General features: G+C 40.0%; 1 protein-coding gene across 5 annotated transcripts in view; it reads right to left on the reverse strand.

The window, feature by feature from the left end:
* The window catches only part of SLC24A2 (solute carrier family 24 member 2), a 244912-nt gene that overhangs the window by 98463 nt on the left and 123914 nt on the right, over positions 1–22535 (reverse strand). For 2 of the 5 annotated variants that reach the window (XM_008525633.2, XM_008525632.2), the window contains exon 3: positions 300–338. The exons of the other annotated variants lie outside the window; for them this stretch is intronic. In XM_008525633.2, coding sequence (XP_008523855.1) covers positions 300–338 — 39 coding nt within the window. The remainder of the gene's footprint in view (positions 1–299; positions 339–22535) is intronic. 5 annotated transcript variants of the gene reach the window in all.

Raw genomic sequence — 22535 nt, forward strand, 5'->3', positions numbered from 1 at the left:
TTGGAATGCAGTTTGGAAATACCTTACTCTTTCAACTCCTATAAAAGTTCATGCCGAATGAAAGACAGAGCTCAAACTTTTTGAAACGTAGTCCCAGAAATAATTTTTTAGTGGATATCAGAATTCAGTTGACACTGATTGTAGGAGAGAGGATACAGACACACTGGCAAATTAAGCCATTTAAGTATTCCAAGGGAGACAGTGATTTGTTGAGCATACGAGCCCCTCGTCCTCCCGCCCCTGCCCCCACACCCTCCACAGGCACATGAACAGGTACAGACAGGGCCACTGCTTCCTACCGGTAGAGCCTGTTCCTCCTTGTCCCTGGCTGTAGATGACTGCAGAAGAGGAAAAGGCAAAAACAAAAGACAGAGATAAATAAAGGACGAATCACAGAGAGGTTTTACATTTAACAGTAAACATCAGTATAGGGAAAGATTTGGTTCTTTCTGCTCCTGGGAAGGAATAAGCTAACAAAGGGGGTCAAGGGTGCATATTTCTAGCCAATATATAATGGTTTATTTAGGCATGTGACAGATTCCCCTGAAAGATCAAAGTTGAATGGCCAAGCCAAATGCCCAGCCATAGAGGGCAGTTAAACCAATTATGGCCCAGCCACGCAGTGGAATACCATGTGGTCATTGAAATGAATGAGGTAAGTACACATGTATTGCATGCGAAGATGTCTAAGATACATTGTTAAGTAAAAAAAAATTTAAAACCTTATTTGTTGTCTCATCTTGTAAAAGAAAATAAATTAACAATACCTTTAGTATATGCAAAGAGAAAAATTCTGCAAGAATCATATCAAACTGTTATGAGTGGTTATTGTTGGGGATGGGGTTATAAGGCAGTGACATTTCTCATGTCTTTTGGAGGGAGTCAACATTCACCGCCCCATATGTGGTGAATAAAATAAAGCCTGAAGAAGTTAGGCCACTGAAGTAAAGACTAAGATCATTAGACATGGAATTCAGATAATCCATCTTCTTTCCTGCCCCTACCACTTCAAGTTTTCTGTTCTAAAAGTGGAAATATCTGTCAAGTTGAGAAATGTTGACTACAAAAGAAGAGCATATGAGGGGCCCGTCATCAGGTGGGAGAGAACAAAGCTCAGAGAAGGGGACGCTGGAGTTTCACCAACAAGCCCCCACTGGACAGCTTTGCTTCCTCACTTAATATGAACAATCCTTCTTCAACAGAACCTGACACCATCTTGTGATCTTTCCAACAATGGACAGGTGCCTTGTGAGTTTCCTCATGATCAGACCTGCCTTTGTCACTTCACCTCAACTATGGGAGCACACAGCAAGAACAAACTGGAGCATCTCCCCTGTCTTGCCTTCTGGTCCTCCTTTGAGTCTTTGTTGATCTGCATCTCCAGGACTAAACACAGATGTGGAGAAGAGCAGACAGGTGCAGGGGTGTTCCAGACCCTTCTTGGGCCCTGGGCTCTCTTTTTAAGTCCTACCACACGTCATATAAAGAACATTAAGATGCCCTCACATCCCACCTAAAATACACATTGTCAGGTAAAAAAATGGGAAATATTTTTATAATTTCACATTTCAAATTATTGGCTACATCCAATTTCTTTAATTTATGATTTGCATACTCAAAATCTTGGAATGCGAGAAAATTGAATCCCCAATTTGTTTTCACATGTAATTTTTAAGAAGGCTAAATTGAATACTTAATGAAGTTGATATTAAATATTTTGTAGACATTCAATTAAACATTTAATAATCTTGATTTTTGTAGATACCTTTTTGGATTTTTGGAGTCAATATCAACATATATTTTTTCTTCTGCTTCCAAACATTTTTTTGTAGCCCTTTGAACAACTTGTCAGTCTCAGGAACAGACAGAAATGTTCTGGGTTGGTGGTAATTTCTGAGCACAGACCACGGGCATTACTAAATTTGCCATAATCCCCTGATTTGGGGCTCTCTCTCAGTGACTTCTCTAAAAACACTAATCAGGAAATATGCCTGATTCCCTAGACCCCAGGAACATGCTTGCTGAGCTAGAGTGGACTTGAACTTGTCCTTTGATATTCCCTTTTTGCTCTGAAAGGCACTGTATGATCCTGTTTCTCTCTGCCAAGTCCTTTCATTTTCTCTTCTTCCACATCAGACAGCTCAACAAATGGCCCCACACTCTAGAGAACAATCCCCCAGGGAAATTATCCAGTGCAGCAAGCTCAGCCTTTGGACATACAGCAAGATTAACTGTCAGAGCACGCCTTTTCACTTAGCAAATTTACAGCTTGTGGCTAAATGGGAGACAAATAATTATGAGCTGGGATTGATAACACAGCGATTCCACAGCACATGAAGGAACAGGATGAAACTGAGGAAAGAAAAGGATGGTTTCCATAGGAGCAAAGATATCACCAGCCATGAGTTTGGATTTTAAAAATACGTTTAAAGAAAATATTTGAGGATGAAAAAAAAAATCCAAACCTGTCTTTTGGTCTGAAAGGAGGAAAAATATCTACCCTACCGACTTCCTTTTTCTCTCACGAGCAAGGAGGATCCTAAGACACAAAAGATGGAAAGAAAATGCCTTGTACTAGATTCTACAAAGATAAAACTGAGCGCAGAGAAAGGTCTGAAATCCTTTACAAAGTTTCCCATTGGTTAATGTCAGCAGAAGTTGACATCGTTAGTTTTCTTTAAAGCGTAATTCACAGACACAAATACAAATCAGGTTACAACATGTAAACTTAGGTATATACACAGATGACAGCTGAAGCCACTAAAACACCCCTCCACTTTCCTTTAATACAGCCCTGTTGCAAAAGAGATGAGAAATGTGACGCATGTCGGGAATTGCTCATTTTCAGGGGCTCATCCACATCTGCTGGTACTTCCTGACGCTCACCTGACTTTGCCTCCCTCTAACTTCATCCTGAAGCAGCCTCACAGTCTGGCAACGTGTGGTTGATTATGTTAGGAAGTCAACTGTAAAGGGGTTTTAATTACACTGGAGGCAACTAGTGAAGCTGAGAAAGAATCGATCCGATGTGTATGGCCTGTAGTGTTTCTAAACACTGGATTCTTTAGCCAACCATCTGGGTTTTGGGTTGGCCTTGGTGTTGTGAATTTATTTTCAGGGCTAGTGAACATCTGGCAAGTTTATTCTAACCCATCAGATGTTACAGAAGACAAATTCTTCAAAAGAAGAGTAATGTGACTTTAAGGATTAATCTTGGCATACTTATCATGCATTTTGCTTTATAATTTCTTTAATTTTAAACACACCAAAATATCATATATTTGGGCTGGACTAATTTGAAAGCCCAATTTCTGGTGGTCAGTTCAAAGGCTGTGCTATAGAAAAGCTATAGGACAGATTTGTTAAGCTAAATCCATAATACACAGAGCAATTCTTGAGAAATACTCAAAATAATTTATAAACTGTATCCTGAAGGGTCATTATAGTTGGGGCTCTGGCATGTCAACGTAGACACTGCTCTTCATTCATGAAAGCAGGACACCCACCAGGCCAGGATGTAAGGAATACATCTTTTACTTAAAAGAAAGTATTCTGTAATTCAATCCTTTATTTAATTTAAACTGGCCCCATCTCTAATTACTGCAAGTAATTGAGGAATTGAGCAACTGGGATGATGCTATTAATATCTGTTGTTTTCCCTAATGGGAAAGCCAATTCTATATGGGAATTTTGCTACCTATTTGCTAGATGTTCTGAAATGCCCTATTCCCTTCCTTCCGTAATAAAACATACAGCCCATTTAGAAAGCATTTTTAATGCTATAAATCATTCACAAATCCTTCAATTGTCTCTCTTCCTTTGACCCTCGAAAGCCACTGGTTGAGAAATGGCCTCCCTGACTACCAAGTATAGTTTTGATGTGACTTTGTACAGAGCCTTACCCCACATCCAGGCCCCCACTTCCACCTCACACACGTACGTTAGGCAAACATCGCACAGGTTAGCTGCATCATGGCCACACAACCCCTAGTCTACTCTGACTGGTAATTGCCCCCTTGCAAATCACATACTCAAATGGGTCCCTGGGAGGATTTCATATGCCAAAAGACAAGTGGGTAGAATAACAGGTGGCTTTTCTGGCCAGTGGCTTGGCAAATGGATATGGGAAGACAAGCAATTCGTTACAACAATCAAGTAACAACCATAAACATCCACCACCATAACCTTTCACTAAGTTCTGTGAAATGCGCCTAAATTCATCGTGCCAAGGACCCAGAAGCACTATAAAGTCTATAAAAACAAATTTACAAGTATAATTATTTTGTCATAAATGTGATCCAAAATAATTAGAAATATTAATCCAATATTTAATTGACGCGAATTTTAATGTCTTGGTATTTAGAAAGGCTGGGAAAGGGATAATTTGAATGACTGATTTTATTTTAAAAATTAACCAGGAAGTATGGGGCTGCCCTGGTGATGTAATGAAGTTTGCATGCTCTGCTTTGGCAGCCTGAGATTCACAGGCTCAGATCCCAGGCGCGGACCTAACACCATTGTCAAGCCACAGATGTTAGCTCAATGACAATCTTCCTCAAGCAAAATGAGGAGGATTGGAAACATTATGTTAGAGCAGGGCTAATCTTCCTCATACACACACACAAATTAACAAGGATGTATCAAACGATGTTTCCATTTTCTTTCAATACATTTACCTGTAATAAGCCAAAACATTCAAAATCTCTCTCCTAGTTAAAGAGGAATAAACCTCAAAGCCTATGGGAAGACTAGACAAAAGGTGCAAAAGCTTTAAATTTGAAATCTAAAAGGAAAGAAATCCTACTACTTTTTAATCGGATGCAATTGCTTGCATCTCCCGCTACGGTGTCCTAACATACTCTCTAAAATATTAAGGAGGCGGGATTAAACAAATTCCTAAAGAAAGATTTAGAATTCTAAGAATATTTTGGTACTTAAGAATACTTTAGAGATTTAAATTCAAATTTCTTTACCACTGGGTGCTGGGTAGTCATCCCACTATCACTGCCTTTTAGGAAAGTAAGAATCTCAAAGATGAATGAAGTGCTGAAAGTGGCAGCCCAGGAGGCAGGAATAGCCACTTCGCAACTCTGCTTTCAAGAAACACATCAGGATGGAGAGAAGGGGTGGAAATTAAGTAAAAAGCGTGGTAATGGAAGTTCACATTTGGAAGCAAAACATTTTGATGTTTTATTTGAATAATGCCCCGATCGTGAAATATTTGGGACAGTAATGAGAAATTTCAGAAGAATAGATATCCCCCAAAATGGAGGGAGTGGAAATGTGAAATTGCTTAGAGATAGTTAAGGAACAACATTTTGCCTTTTAAATAGTTTTACAGGAGAAGAAATAATGTATGATGAGAAATGGTGTCATACACATGTAGTTAAGTATATGGAATTCAGACCCAGAATGCTCAGGTTCATTTTCCTATTTTTGTCATTTATTAGCTGTGTGACCTTGGACAAGTTATTTAGTCTCTCTGTGTTTTAGTTTCCTCATCTGTAAAATGGGAATAATAGTAGCAACTGCTTCAGAGGGTTGTTGTGAGGGTTGATGAGTTAACGCATATAAAGTGCTAGACCAATGTTTGGTACACAGTAAGCACTATGTATTACCTCTATTATGATTACTATCACTGTTAGGAACCACAAGGGAGAATAATGACAGATTATAGGACAATAGTAGGTTCAGGGTTGTGAACTGGATTAGAGAACAGGATGATTTCTATGGGAAGCAGGAAAATTCCATTGGTTAGGACGATGAGAGGTGATTTGTGTGACACCAGAAGACAGTTAATTGGGCATGTCATGTCCTAGGTTGGCAACTGAGGGAGGAGAAGATGACACAGCAGATTCTATTTCCTTGACTTGGCTTCTCACTACGTCCCTCTCCCGTGAATCGGCACTGTCTGAAGGATGCAGGACTGGCCAGGCTAGGTCAGCATATCTCATATATTTTAGTGGGCCTGGTTTAGATCAGGAAGCTCTGGAGGCTGGAAAACTCAGAGAAGGTAGAACTCAAGCCTGAACCAAAAGGATGCCCGCAGCCCCGCCCCCAAATTCGGGAGGTTTCTGGCCAACAATTTCACTTGGAAGGGTGTTCCCTGTGACCAGAAAAAGGGAAATATCTGGATCAGAAAGGTCACAGGCTCAGCCATGAGTTCAGTTTCTGCTGCAGCCATTTCTCTCTCTGGGCGGCATTCTGGACTAGGAGTTCTGTGAATCCAGGAAGCCAGGCTGCGCAGGGATGAACTGTGAACGCGTCCAGTGCGAGCACCCGGGTGTACTGGGCATCTGTTGAAAGCCATGATTTGGATAAAGAGCGAAATAAGGTCCCCTCAAAACTCGGAAAAAAGTTTACCCCATAAGAGGGCAGCTACTCATAACAGATGAGGTGAGGCATCTGTTGCGATCCACTCTAAAACTGTTAGGAAATACGATTTGAGAATAACTCAGTAAGGCAAAAAAGCCAGGGTAACTTCAAGACGCAGAACTGGACTAAAACTGACAAGTTGAAATCTACACAGTTGCATATAAACGGTGTCTCCAAACTTTATTGATCATATACCATTACCAAAATCATTCTGAGCAAGTAACATATATAATGGAATGTCTATCTATCTATCTATCTAATTATCGATCATCTATCTAATTTATGTGCCACTGTGAACTATTAAGTAAACATGGACTAATTTCTTCTCTTTCTTTTTTTTTCGCTCCTTTTATTCCTCCAAATAGCCACTGATATCCATGTATTTATTTTATACTGGCTACTTTTCCTATCAATTTAAAATGCCACAGTAAATTATACAAATTCTTTTATATATTCAAGTATTTTTTTAATTTTTATTTTTTTCGGATGTACATCATATTTCGAATTCTGTATACATTACATCATGTTCACCACCCAAACACTAATTATAGTGCATCCCCTCACATGTGACCCTAATCACCCCTTTTGCCCTCCCCCCTCCCCCCTTGCCCAAAGGTAACCACCAGTCCAATCTCCAATGCTGTGTGTTGGTTTTTTTTTTTGTCGTTTTTATCTTCTACTTATGAGTGAGATCATATGGTATTTCACTTTCTCCCTCTGACTTATTTCACTCAGCATAATACCCTCAAGGTCCATCCATGTTGTCACAAATGGCCGGAATTCGTCATTTCTTATAGCTGAGTAGTAGTCCATCGTGTATAAATACCATATCTTCTTTATCCATTCATCCCCTCTTTCTTTTTTTAAAAGTAAAAATAAACAGAAGTCCTAATATTTTCTTCCTACATCCCAAATAATTGTCTAGGGTACCCCACTGGAACATTAGCACAGACCTTTAAAAAGGAGTTTTACAGAGAGTAGAGTGTTGGTTACCAGAGGCTGGGGGTGTGGAAATGGGGAGAGGTTGGTCAAAGGGTACAAATTTGCAGTTATAAGATGAATAAGTTCTGGAGATCTAATATACAGCATGGTGATTACAAGTAATAACACTATATTATATACTTGAAAGTTGCTAGAGAGTAGATCTTAAATGTTCTCACCCAAAAAAGAAATGGTAATTACCTGACGTGATGGAAGTGTTCGCTAATGCTACAGTGGTAATCATTCTGCAATACAGAAGTGTTTCAGATCAACACACTGTACATCTTAAACTTACACGATATTATATGTCAATTACATCACAATAAAGCTGGAAAAAATAAAATAAAAAGTTTTATTATTTATTATTTTGTTGATGTACTTTTTATTGCAGTAACATAGGTTTATAACATCATATAAATTTCAGGTGTATAGCATAATATATTTCGAATTCTGTGTAGATTGTGTTCACCACCCAAAGACTAATTATAATCCATCCCCAAACACATGCGCCTAATCACTCCTTTCGCCTTCCCCTCCCCTCTGGTAACCACCAATCCAATCTCTGTCTCTATATGTTTGTTTGCTGTTGTTTTCATCTTCTACTTATGAGTGAGATTATATGGTATTTGACTTTGTCCCTCTCACTTATTTCACTCCGCATAATACCCTCAAGGTTCATCCATGTTGTCACAAATGGCCGGATTTCATTATTTCTTACGGCCGAGTAGGATTCCATTATGTATATATACCACATCTTCTTTATCCATTTGTCCCTCAATGGGCACCTAGGTTGCTTCCAAGTCTTGGCTATTGAGAACAATGCTGCAATGAACATAAGGGTGCATGTATCTTTATGCATTTGTGTTTTCAAGTTCAAAAAGAGTTTTACCTGCTTCTCACAGAACTGGTAAGGTGAATTGGGTGTATACCGCACAAAACTCCCCCAGCCAGCCTCCCAAATAGTGGAAGTTGTAAGATCCTTAGGACAGGATTCACCTCGTGCGTCCCATGGTCCCTAATGTGGCCATGCAACCAGGCGGCATGGGAGAGTGAGGCCACTCAGGCAGAATGGGGACTGTGTTTCTGCGTCAGTAACCACAGCTCCTCTGATGCTTGCTCCACTGGCTAAATTAATAGTATGATGATTATTTAAATCTGCCCCTTAGAGCCTCTATTTAATCTTTCTTATTAAGTAGGTACACAGAAGACAGTAATCCCCATTTTATAAGTGGAGAGAGAGAAGTGGGAACTGCCTCAGGCTGTTTCTGTACTCAGGATACTAAGCACCTGTGCTAATTCATTTAATTTAGGAATTAACAACCCAACTACCGCTGCCATCTCTCGCCATCCCCTGAAAAATCCAGATGTTGCTAATACACTTTGTTGTATTGTTTGAGCAATTCTCCCAATTGCTAACAAACCATCCTGATATGCCAATCAAACACAATCTGCTAGTGGTGTTCTGGCATTAGTCACACTAATTTCCTTTGACTAGTAAAGAACCCCAGATACATTCATATATTAAGTCTGGATCACCTTACTTCTTTTAAGGAAAGAGTGTCTAAGACAATGTGAATTTTAAAGAAAAGTTTAACAAATGCCGGTGCTGGATGCACCACAGAATAATTTGCCACAATCAAGCAGATTCCAGTAACAACGGACAATATTTATTGAAAGCTCAATATGTGCCAAGTGCTTCATATATAATATCTCATTGAATCCTCACAATAATAGGTATTATATCATGTCCCGTCCCTTTTAACACATGAGGACTCTGAGAATGATGGAGGTTGGACAATTTGTCCAAAGCCACGTAGTCAGTAAGTGGCAGAGCTGGGATATGAACTCAGACAACTGGGCTCCGGAGCTTCTCTAAGTGTTGGCGAAATAAGAAAGTGGAATTTTCCTTGAAGTGGCCTGTGGGAAGGAGTCTGGAGACACTAGAGCTGCAAATACAGTAAAAATAGTTTATGTATATTAAGAAATTTGTATGAGCTCCAACTTCCAATGGAGGCCAGAAAATAGTTGCCGAGTGATTGTTGTGAATGCAGAATGACAGATTTTATTTGCGTTTGTTTGGTACAAAAAGTTGGTGCCTGGGAACAGAGATAGTATAGAGGTTATTTTCTTGTCTTTTGTCTCTTCCAGCATTATTATTTAGACTCACCTACAATTTTCATGAATTTTCATAATTATTTCTGTCTCTTGAAGGTCACAGAGGCAGCACTTTCTATGACCTTTGCAATGGCATAGGTTCAAGTAACACCACAAACTAGTTTATCCGTATATCAAGTTGACTTGTATTAAGGAGTTTATAGCTCAGCAGTAGGGGGGAATAGTGGGGGCCTCTGGTGGTCCCATCTATCACTGTGGCCATGTGAATCTATATTTAGTTTATCTGGAAGTAAGGTGTCCCCAATCTTCAATTTATTTCTGATGCTGAAGGACTATGCTGTTTCTTTGTTACAAGGAAAGAACCACTCAAAAAATGAAATAATCACATTCCAGTGTCTGAAGCATCAAAGGGCGACTCTGAATAGCAAGTTTTGAATATAGAAAATTCATTCGTTTAGTCATTTAACAATATTTGTTTGATCAGATTTATTGGATGTGTACTCTATGTCAGGCATTCTTCTAGTTTCTAGGGATACAGACAGGACCAAAACTGACAAAAATCTTTCCTTGTGGAGTTACGTTTTCGAATGTGTTATCATAAAACTAAGTGACAGAAGGAATAAGTTAGATCACTTAAAATTAAGTGTTATATTTAAGGATATACTTAAGCGGCTTAACTGTGGCCTAACCATCACCTCTGTAATCATACTACATGATTAATTTATTAATCCTGGATTTAGCATGCATTCTGGTTTGGAAAGAAGCTGGCAGAGTATAAAGAATACAAAGAACATGATTGTGTCTATAAAATTATAAACAGCATAGAGCAAGGGGCACTAGACAGTTAAAGTACATCTTGAAGCTGATAAAGTTGAAGATGTTATTTAATTTTTGACAATATTATTGACAATAAAGTTTCTTGCCAATGTTTTAAAAAAACTTTTACTGATTTAAGATGAAAAAGAAGAAACCCTGAACTCCAAGGAGAATGAAAGACTATGATTTGAATGTAATGTAACCTTGTGATTTTGATATACGTATCTTTTCACTTTTATGGTCTCCTAGATACCTCATTAATACAACATACTAATTCCCCCCCACCTTTTAACTTGCGATCCTAGAAATTTATTGGCACCATTCCAGCACCTGATTCCTGTAGGACTCTGATATAATTTCCACACCTGCAGAAAAATAGAGATGCCAGATTTGCTGAACTTAGTTTTGGAATTTCCAGGAAGCAAATAAATACCATGTAAACCCAATTTAAACATTTAATAATATAAATGAAAATGTACTTAAACTTTGGGAAAGCAACAAAGGGCACAAATATCAAGTACATGAGATTTTCCAATGAAAATGTACTGATATTGAGAATCAGTCCCATTGCTTGATCTGCTCTCCTGTTTCCAGAGGGGTCAGGAGGAAATGAAGATCTTTCACGTCATGGAGATGGATTCAGAAGTGGAATGTAGCAGTGTTTGTTTCACACGCTACTTGGCTACTTCTATATTCCATTCACACTCTGTGTGTTCCCCCCATTCGCTCCCTAGTTCATTCTTGTACTATTTGTCTGATCTCTCTCTTTCCCACTACTGAGCACTCTCCTGAGGGTAGAGACCATGCTTTTTTCATTTTATATTATTCCACAGTACCCAGCATAGGGGTGCTAAATGCTCAGTAAATGCACGTTTAACACTAAGTGAAATCAGATCTTATTTTTTTTTAATGAGTCTGTATGCTCATATATAATGAGGTTGGAGGCAAATGGCTTCTTTTCAGTCCAACACAGAGCCGTGCCACTTTCCTCTTAGCATCTGACACTGCTAACGACCCGATGCTTCTTGAATCATTCTCCTCCAACGTATCTGAGATGTATGCCGTGACCAGGCTGCTATCTCTGTGTGTTTTTTTTTTAATTGGAGAATGGTTTTATTTTCTTTATTTTTATTTTTTTATTGTGGTAACATTGGTTTATAACATTACATAAATTTCAGGTGTCCATCGTTATATTTCGAATTCTGTGTAGATTACATCATGTTCACCACCCAAAGACTAATCATGATCCATCCCCACCCACATGTGCCTGATCACTCCTTTTGCTCTCCTCCCTCCCCACTTCCCCTCTGGTAACCACCAATCCAATCTCTGTCTCTATGTTTTTGTTTGTTGCTGTTTTTATCTTCTATTTATGAGTGAGATATACTGTATTTGACTTTCTCCCCCTGACTTATTTTGCTTAGCATAATACCCTCAAGGTCCATCATGTTCTCAAAAATGGCTGGATTTCATTTCTTATGGCTGAGTAGTATTCACTGTGTATATATACCATATCTTCTTTATCCCTTCTTGCCTTGATGGGTGCCTAGGTTGCTTCCAAGTCTTGGCTATTGTGAATAATGCTGCAACGAACATAGGGCTGACCGTATGTTTATGCATTCATGTTTTCATGTTCTTTGTATAAATACCCAGCAGTGGAATAGCTGGATCGTATGGTAGTTCTATTCTTAATCTTTTGAGGAATCTCCATACTGTTTTCCATAGTGGCTGCACCAGTCTGCACTCCCACCAGCAGTGTATGAGAGTTCCCTTTTCTCCACATCCTTTCTAACACCTGCTGTTTCTTGTCTTAAAACTTCATTCTTTGAACTCCTATTTTAGTTATAAATGGCATTTCACAATTATTCCTGATTGCTTGTGTTTGCCTAGTTGGAACCACAACCTTCTTGAACATGGGTGTCTTACACATTACACATCTTTATATTTCATATTTTGCCTACCAGTGTGCTGGCACCCTGCAGATGCTCAGCAAACATTGATCTCCAGATTGACAGTTACAAAGTGCTGAGCCTAGAGCTTTGCAATGAAGGAAGATTCTCAAATAGGCAGGAAACTCACTCTGAGACAGAAATGAGTTGAGGAGCCTGGATCTGGTGTTGGGGCTTAGGACACAGTCAGAAGAAACTATTTTGACTAATACAGAGTGGTATCAGTCAACAGTTCTGTGGCTTAGTCCCTGGACTCTGTGACCAAACACTATTGCATGGGTCCTTCAACCTGAGAGAGCCAGTCTTTTTTTTGGTGGTCTAATTGGAATTGTAATACTCATCGCGGAGGAGAGTGTGGTAGCGGTCTCTTTTAGCTGGTGAAAGCATTAAATGGAACACGGTCATCAGGTAGCAAAGTGGAGAACATGGCAGTGAGGAATCATTCCGTTGGTCATTGACCACTATACAGCAGAGCACCCTGGAAAAGTAGAGTGCCTGGTAAGGACTAGGAATCCCACCAGTGGGGCTTGACATGAGGATGGTTACCTTTTCAGTTATCCCTCTGAGCCTGATGCATCTAGGGTGGTGAGAGACACATTAAGGTTCAAATTTATCTTCTCAGCTCACTTATCTTTGCCATCCTTTGCTCTGAAAGGCAGTCCAAGCAAATTGCCATTTTCACTATTTTATCTGTGTTCTACCCTGGTTATTAGCAAGTTATTCCCTCCTGCTCCATTTGCAAATACCTTCCCCCATGGTATCTTCAAAATCACTCTTTCACTCATCCTTCAACACATATTTAATGAGCATCTTATATGTGCTACACTGTTCTAGGTATAGGAATACAACAGTGAACAAAACAGCCTAAACCCTTGCTGTCATGGAACTTATATTCTAGTTTAATCTCTCTTCTAAGACATAGTTCCAATTAAGTAGCAAAGCAGCAATTAATATATAAAATCCCTGCTGACTTTTACTGAGCACTAACTACCCTTGAGATACTGTGCTAGATGCTCATTTAATCCTCATCACAATCCTAGGAGGCAGGCACTATTTGGAAGCATTTTTAAAAAGCTTTTTATTTTGAAATAATTATAGATTCACTGGCAGTCGTAAAAAAAGATGTAGGGGGAGGCCCGATGCACCCTTTACCCAGCCTCCCCCAAAGAGAACATTTCGCACAGCTGTAGTACAATATCAAAACCAGGAAGCTGACGTTGGTACCATCTCTGGAGTTCGTTCAGATTTTGCCAGTTTTGTGGTGCACTTATTTGTGATTGTGTAAGGCATGCGTGTTGCTCTATGCAATTTAATCACATGTGTAGCTTCATGTAACCATCACTGCAATCAAGATACTTAACTAGGGACTGGCCCTGTGATGGTGTGGTTAAGTTCTTGCACTCCACTTTGACAGCCCAGGGTTTTGCTGGTTCAGATCCTGGGCACAGACCTAGCACCGCTCTTCAAGCCATGTTGAGGTGGCGTCCCACATAGTACAACCAGAGAGACGTACAACTAGAGTATACAACTACATACTGGGGGGCTTTGGGGGGACAGAAGGAGGAGGAGGAGGAGGGAGGGGAGGGGGACAGCGAGGAGGAGGGGGGAGGAGGAAGAGGAGAAGAAAAGAAGATTGGCAACAGATGTTAGCACAGGTGCCAATCTTAAAAAAAAAAAAAAGATACTTAACTATCATTACCACAAGATTCCCCATGCTGCCCCTTTACATATATACGCATCCCTCCCTTCAGCCATAACCCTGGAACTCACTAATCTGTTACCCGCCTCTATAATTAAGTTATTTCACGATTGCTGTGTAAGTGGAATCTTGCAGGATGTATCCTTTTGAGACTGCTTTTTCCACTCAGTACAGTTTCCTTGAGGTTCATCCAAGTTGCAGCAGGTATCAACAGCTGCTTCCTTTTTCTTGTTGAGTAGTATTCCATGGTTGGATGCACCACATCCTCCCCGTGAAGGACATCTGGATAGTTTGCAGTTTTAGGCCATGGTGAATAAAGCTGCTATGAACATTCATGTATAAGTTTTCTGCATAAAAATAAGTTTCATTTCTCTGGGATATGCCCAAGAATACAATTGCTGGATCATAACACCATTTTTAGTTTTAAAAGGAACCGCCAAACTATTTTCCGCAGTGGCTGAACCATTTTATATTCCCACCAGCAATGAAAGAGTGATCCAGTTTTTCTGCATTCTTGCCAGAATTTGGTATTATCACTATTTTATTTTAGCCATTCGAATAGGTATAGTGATATTTCATTGTGGTTTTAATGTGCATATCTCTAATGGCTTATGGTGTTGAACATTTTTTCACGAACTTATTTGTCATTTGTATATTCTCTTCAGTGACATGTTTGTGCACATCTTTTGCTCAATTTCTAATTTGATTGTTTGCTTTTTAATGTTACATTTTGAGAGTTCTTTATGTATTCTAGACACAAGTCCTTGCCAGACATGTGGTCTGCAAATATTTTTCTCCCCATCTGGAATTAGTCCTTTTATCCTCTTAACATGGTCTTTCACAGAGCAGAAGTTTTTAATTTTGATGAGGTCCAATTTATCAATTTTTCCTTTGATGCATCAATTTTTGGTGGCACATCTAAGAATTCTTTGCCTAGCCCGAGGTCTTGAAGATTTTATCCTATTTTTTTCCCTAGAAGTTTTAAGTTTTGTATTGTACTTCTAAGCCCATTATCCATTTTGAGTTGATTTTTGTATAAGATATGAGTTTTGGTCATGATCTCTTTTTTTGTGCCTATGATGTCCAATTGCTGTCAGACCCATTTTAAAGATCAGGAGTGGAAGGCCTTGAGAGCTTAACTGGTCATAGAAGCAGTAAGTGGAGGCAGTGGGATTGAAATGCACGAAGCCTAACTTGGAACCACGTGCTCTCAAGGACTATCCTTCCCTGGGCCCAAGGCATCACTCTCTGCATTCCCCAAGTAAACATAAAACAGACTCTGAAGTCACCTTCCACGCAGGCCAGAAGGCAATTTATTTAGAAAATAGAAGCCATCTATCTAACCTTCATAGAACTATATAAGGAAATCCAGAGCTTTAATCATTAGCTTTGCTTTGAACAAGAAGTACATGATTTTCAAAATAAACTCTTATTTCCAACGTCATGCATCCTTCTAACCGTATAAAGACAAAGTGTTAACAGAAAAATAGAGATGAAATTGAGATCTGCCATTAAGTAAGGATAGTGCTCTATTTTTGCTGATGATGCAGTAATGACGATGCTGGAGATTCAGGCCTTAAAATAAAATTTCTGGTTCCAGATAGTGGCTGTGGTCTCCGAGGGCACATCTTATCTGTTATCTGTCAATAGCACAACGGAAATTGTGTACTATTGAAAACAGATGTAGCCTGGCAGTAACAGAAATGGAAAAGATATGCTCTGGGAATCCTAAGTGCATTACTGTCAGATGGAGCCAGGAGGTACTGACATTACAGTCAGCACCACCTTCTTGGCCAAATATTCAGTTCTATTTTCAGTGTTGGAATTAAAAATCTGTTGCAGAATTAGGGGACAATGAATGAGGAATATCCTGTAGAAAAACCTTTCTTTCTAATTATTGCTGGCTCTGAAGGCTTGGCTTTAAGCATTGAGACCTTCTCAAGATAGTTCTAGACACTTCATTTTGTAGCAGGTCCCACTGCACAAACTTATAGCCCAGAGAGCACCTTAAATGCTGATAATAATCACATAATGTTGCATAATATCACCACTGAAAGTTTACTATTTACTAAACTATAGTAATGTTGGACATCTTTGGATAGGATTCTAATACAAAAAATATACTGGACCTGGAGAATGATGCTCGCCAATTGATTGAAGAAAATCCAGTCCAAAAGTAAAAGATTGTGCTTAAGTTGACATTTCTTTCAAAATGTGTGTTCATTCTCCAAGTTTTTATAGTGAAAAATTTCGAACATAGGAAAAGTTCGAAGAGGAATCCAATGAACAGCCATATTCCCACTACATAGATTCAACACTTAACATTTCCTACATTTGCTTTATCAACATATGCATATATTTATAATTTTTTGTGAATCACTTTAAAGCAAGCTGCAGATGTCATGCTATCTTCACCTCTAAACATTTCACATGTTATCTTCTAAGGATATAGGAATTCTCCTACGTAATCATAATATCATGTGTGTGCATTTTGTATGTATGTAATCAGTGACATGTTGCCTTAACAGGTTAACACCTCGTAATGGTGTTTTTTTTTTTTGACAACACGATAAATTATGTTTGTGTTTATAATTTTGTCCCCAAGGCTAGTTGTTAAGTACAGTCATGCACCGCATAACAATGTTGAGGTCAACGATAGACCGCATGTATGACAGTGGTCCCCTAAGATTAGTACCATGTAGCCTAGGTGTGTAGTAGGCTATACCATCTAGGTTTGTGTAAGTGTACTCTGCCATGTTCGCACAAGGACGAAATCGCCTAATGATGCATTTCTCAGAATGTATCCCCCTTGTTAAGCAACACATGACTGTATATGTAAAACAGAGTATCCGTTTTATTTGCTAAGACCTCCTCCATTCCCTACTTATCTCACCAACCCACGAGAGCAGATCAACAAAAATCATTAGTTCATTAAAAAAAAAAAGTTGCTCTAGACACAGGCACTCACTTTCTGACTCCTGTTTGGTATTGGCTTATTGGTAGACCATACTGACCCGCACAGACATTTATAAATACAAATAGTATTTGGTGCTGGAATTTGGCGTCCATAGTCTGGATTTAGGGGGAGAGTTTGTGAAATCTCTGAAACTGAGTGTAAAACTTTGTTATGAATTTCCAGGGTCAGGTGGAAGAGTAACTGCAGCTTCCACCAGATTCTCAGAAGAGTCTATGACCCTAAAGAGATTAAGAATCACTGATTTAATGCTTCCAAAATACTTACCCTTTGGAAGCTGGAAGATATTACAAATGGCACAAATGATCAACTGCTGACAGAAAGGAGGAATTCCAAAAGGACCCATCTAATCTATCCAGTTGACAGCCTGGTGTCGCCGAAGTAGCTTCTGGCAGAGGTGATTTAGAGCAGAAGGCAGCACAAAGCATGTTCCATACACTGACAAGTTCTCAGTTCAGGAAAAAGATGTGAATGTCACTGCACGTGGCCCAACTCTATTCAGTGGGCAGGGCCCAGGCAGAGCACCCAAGGTCCGCTCTGGGCATCAGGCTCCATCTTGCCCCACTGTGTTTGTTCCAAACGTTGTTCCTCTCTGTAGGCTTTGTAGCCTTTAGGGTGGTTTACAACTGTGATTTTGCTCACCTTGAAGAAACACAGAAGACGGAAGCAGAAAATGCCAAAATAAACAAGTGAGAAAAAGGAAAAAAGTCTTTAAATGCCTGGACATTTTGGAAGTGGGTGCACTTCCTTGTAAATGCCAAAGGGATTAACACAAGGGTGCAAAGAAGTGCCAGGCACTGTGCTAGGTGTTCTTACGTGGCTGTCTGATAGCATTAGCAGAATTATGAGCACCTCTGTTTCGTAGCTGGCAGGAAGTGAAGCTGAAAGGGATGAAGCAACTGAGTGAGCCAGGACAGCTGGTTACTCGGTGAGCAGGGGCGGGGTTAGAACTCGTGTCCGTTGAATGCCATTTCCCATCACATTTTGTTTTTTAATATTCAGTGCAGGAGGATGGATGCAGAATACGCAAATATAAAAGAACAAGGAAAGAGTGAAGTCAGCTTATGCTGTGAGGTTGTTTGCTTGCTGAGCTTTATTTTGCGCTCGCCTCCGTGGAAAATGCAGGTGAGAGACAAATCAATAGCACTTAGCTTTTGAATAATTTGATTTAAATGCAGTATTTCATTTCATATTTACAGCTCCATATAACTATTATCAATCCCATTTTACTGCTGGAAAAATTGAGGCTCAGCAAGGCTGAGTAAACAGCCCAAGGCCACAGACGTAGTACCCCATAAAGTTGGGGTTCATGGTTAGGACTGTCTGGCCGGAAGCTGGTGTTCTTCTCTGCAGGCTTGAGGCTATGAACCAGGTGGGATCAGGAAGTTTGTCAACACCTCGGAGGGCACAGACTTTCAGGCCACAAGAGAGCACTTAGTTAAATGAGGAAAGATTATCTTCTCTAAATGAGCCCCCCTTTATCCAATACACATATTCTTCAGTTTTGTAGAAAATCAAGTTTTAGTAAACTGAATTTATCTGTATTACTAATGTATATTCATTAGGCAGATGACTTTAATACTCTCTTTTTACCTGTTCACTTTATTAAATTGGAGATCCACAAATAAGCATTTAAACACCCTGGGACATCTAAAGAAATCTCTATTTTGTTTGTTTTTTGGTAATGGTATAATTATTTCCCAATGAGTTAGATTTTGACATTTGTGTTTCTAACATTAAGTATTAAAAAAAACAGGGTATGATTCAAGAGGAAAAAGCCAAGGAATGACACTACGGAATAGTGGAAAGTGGTTTTTTTTTGGTGAAGAAGATTGGCCCTGCGCTCACATTTGTTGCCAATCCTCCACGCTTTTTTTTTGCTTGGGGAAGATTGTCACTGAGCTAACATCTATGCCAATCCTCCCCCATTTTGTATGTGGGATGTCGTCACAGCATGGCTTGATGAGCGATGTTTAGGTCTGCATCCAGGATGGGAAGCCCCGAACCCAGGGCTGCTGAAGCAGAGCACGTGAACTCAACCACTATGCCACTGGGCCAGCCCCTGGAAAATGTTTTAAGGAGCCTCGGCTCTGCCAATTACCAGTTCTGTGGCCTCCAGTTGGTTGCTGGAGGGCTCTCAGTTCCTACATTTGTAATATGTAGATGACAGCTATCTCTGATGGTTAATTAGCGAATTAAATAAGAAGACATAAGTAAAATTCCTAGAACCCTACAAGCCCTTAATAAATATATATGAGAATAGAAAATTATAAGAACCTACAACTGGAGCAATTAGCTATGTAAACTTAGGGATGGCAGATAGCCAGGTTGAAATTCTTACCCCTGAACAAATCCTGAATCTCTCAGAAGCTTTGGCCAAGAATTTCAACTTCATATGGCCACAGAGAGATGGGCAAGTCAATTACTGTCATTGCGGATAGATGAGGATGTAATCTGCTTCAATTTTTCCATATTCTCATCCAACAATTGCCACTTTGCATTTGCAAGTGGTTTTACCAACACAAAGATTCTCTCCCGCAGCTCTGCATCCCCTCCCCCACATAACGGTCTTAAAATGTCACCAGGTGAAGCCACTATATTGTAAGTAATTGAGTGGGTTTCCCAACTTTATTAATTGTGGTAGTTTGTTTGCAAAATGGCCGCAATCATTCCTCCTGTATCCACGTCCCTTTGCAACAGTGACTTGGTAGCTTTCCCGTTCAGCAGGTGGAGTTTATTTCCCTTCCCCTTGAGCTGGGATAATCTTGTGACTTGCTTTGATCAATATAATGTAGCAGAAGTGACAGCCAGTTCCCAGGTTAGGCCTCAAAGGACCTTGCATGCATCTAGAGTTCCCCTAGAATTCTACCCAGCCACCATGTGAACAGGCTCAGGCTAGCCTGCCAGCTGCCCTGGTCACGCTAGCCATCATCCAGCCAGATGAGAGAAATTACAACTGAGCAGTGGGGCAAATAGTTTGGGGACATGTACATGCATAGGGCACACTCAGATGTCCTTCTCACCAATGATCTTGTTTGGTCATGTGAGTCGTATTGGCAATGTCTGGATAATCAATTTCTAGTTATAATGATGACACCATTTTGCATTAGCAGATTCTCAAATCTCAAATAGGGAAACTGAGATAGACACATCTTCTGTAATAAAACAGCTTAACTAAGATAAGAGTGAATAGCTTTTAGGCCCTGCTGAATCCATTTACCTACAGTTATTCACAGAGGAAGCCGACCAACCCTCACAACATAAGGCATAGTGATGAGAGAAGACGGTGGGAGAGGCTAAGAGAAATAAAATATTTCTTGTTAACTTGGAAAACTCACAAATATTTATTCTATTAATCAAACCTCAAACCATATGCACTCTTAAAAATACGTTTGTTAACAGACTTCTAAGATCCTTCATGCTTCAGTGTAATAACTTGAATTTATTAGACGAATGAAGAAATTAAAGCTGCCTGGTTCTTTCGGTTGATAACCTGGTAAATAAGACAATGCTTTCCTCTCTGTTGGAGAAGTAACAAAATAAAATTACGATCATTACATATTTAAGCAGTCAAAAAGCATTATGTCTTATACAACTTTAATCTGCCTGGAACCTTTCCATGAAAGCATCATCAGTTTTATCTAAAAATGGCTCTCCTGCTGTATTAATCCATGGGCCTCGCTGAGCACTCCCTGCCTGAGGAAGATCAGATCCATTTGGAAAATAAGAAGTCGACTCTTCACCTTTTAAGATCTTGGGTGCTTTTCTCTCTGAACTGCTGGGCAAAACAGCTTCATATGTCTTGGGTTTATTTTAGGTTGCTTAAACATTTTTAAAGTTAAACTTTTATGTTTTTGACCATGAAAGGAATCCATATTCATTGGAAAGTATAGGCCTTGATATGGGGTTTGCAGGACCAGGACAAAGGTGAGGCAAATGTTGCATTTGCCTTCTGCACAACATTTAAGGAGACACCAAAAAACTCAGTAACACAAATGATAGAAATACAGTATTTCAGGAATCAAAATTAATGCAAAAACACTATGACAAACAAAAGATCAAAATTTTAAATAAAGACAGGCTTCTCCCCTGTGCTTGCACGACCCTTTCTCACTTACCTTACCCTAATCTTGGCCCCGGTTCCAATAAAACTTTATTTGTAAAAACAAGCGGCTGGCTCATGGGCTGTAGCTTGCCAATTTGATTTCATAAAAAAATACCTCATTAAAATGTTATTTATCTTGGTTACTGAAATTTTGGGTGCCCCCTTCAAATTTGTGCCTCACTTCCCTCACCCTAGTCCCAGCCCCGGGAGTTTGGGTTTTATTCTAAGTTCAGACGGTGAGCCAATAAAGGCTTTCAAGCAAGTGGCTGATGGGATTTAAGTTTTAAAAAGACAGCTCTGGTTGCTGTATAGATGGGAGGGAGGTCAAATGTGGAAACTGGGAGACCAGTTAGGAGGCTGATGCACTAGTCTAGTGATTCCACTCGTTTCCAAGTCACCAAGACTGCTCTGATGTAGATGGTGGCCACTTCCCTGTCCTCACATCTCACTGGACATCTCAGTACTTGTCTCCCTCCTGTCATTCTCTCAGGGTTTTCCTTCTACCTCACTGAGTTCTCCTCCTCAGTCTCCAGGACTCTGAGCTCTTCTGTTCTCAAACCATCCCTTGGCCTCAACGACCATCAACAGACATCTCTAGTCCTGACTTTGTCCCATCCACACATGCAAACACACCTGCCAATGTGCCATCTCCATTCGATGCCTAGTGGGCATAATAGACTTCGCGAGGCCACAGTTCACTTTCATAGATGTTGTTGGGTGCCTCTCTCTCTCTACCGTTGGGGTCAGTCCAATCACAAACTTTGATGTTATAAAACGTCTTCATATTTCTTTGGTTTATTTTAGGTTGTTTAAACATTTTTTAACACTTAAAATAACTACATGTTTGGACTATAAAAGCAACACATGTTCACTGGAAGTTTCTATTTCTACTCCCCAAACCTGTTAATCTTCCAACTACCTTTTAGTAGAGGATGGTACCACCATCAACCCAACTGTTCAAGCCAAAAAGTTAGGGGATCTTGATTAATTTTTCTCTTCTCCTTTTCTCCTACATCCAATCCACCAGCAAACTCCATTAATCCTCTTGCCAAAATGCATGTCCATTTTTCTTTCAATAAAATCGGCACCTACCTCAGTAGGCCTAGTAAGGACATAGCTCCCACATATGTAGAGTAGGGTCTATCCCAGATGAAAGGAGCTGGGGTGGTGGGGAGAAGACTGTGTGAATAGGAGTGTTAAATTCCCAGGGCAGGTTGTAGGGAGGCAGACTGGCTTGGCTTCTGGGCGGCGGAAGACGCAGGCTGGAGAGAACTGGTTCCTCATGCGTCTGGGCCTCCCCGGGTGAAAGACAGATAGGCTAGGAGGTGTCCCAGCTTTAGGTCTACCACACACACTCTCTCACATCCTGTGCTGGGTCCACACGTCAGAGGGAGGAATACTCCAGTAGGCCCTCAAAAGTGCAGCTAGTCAACCTTGGAGAGAATAGGGTGATCTTAGTGAAGACGTGTCTAGTCGTCATCTGGAAGGCTGCCAAAGCAGGGAGTGTTGGTGACAACGCGC

The sequence above is a fragment of the Equus przewalskii genome, chromosome 22 (assembly GCF_037783145.1).
Source record: "Equus przewalskii isolate Varuska chromosome 22, EquPr2, whole genome shotgun sequence".
In the NCBI taxonomy this organism is placed as follows: domain Eukaryota; kingdom Metazoa; phylum Chordata; class Mammalia; order Perissodactyla; family Equidae; genus Equus; species Equus przewalskii.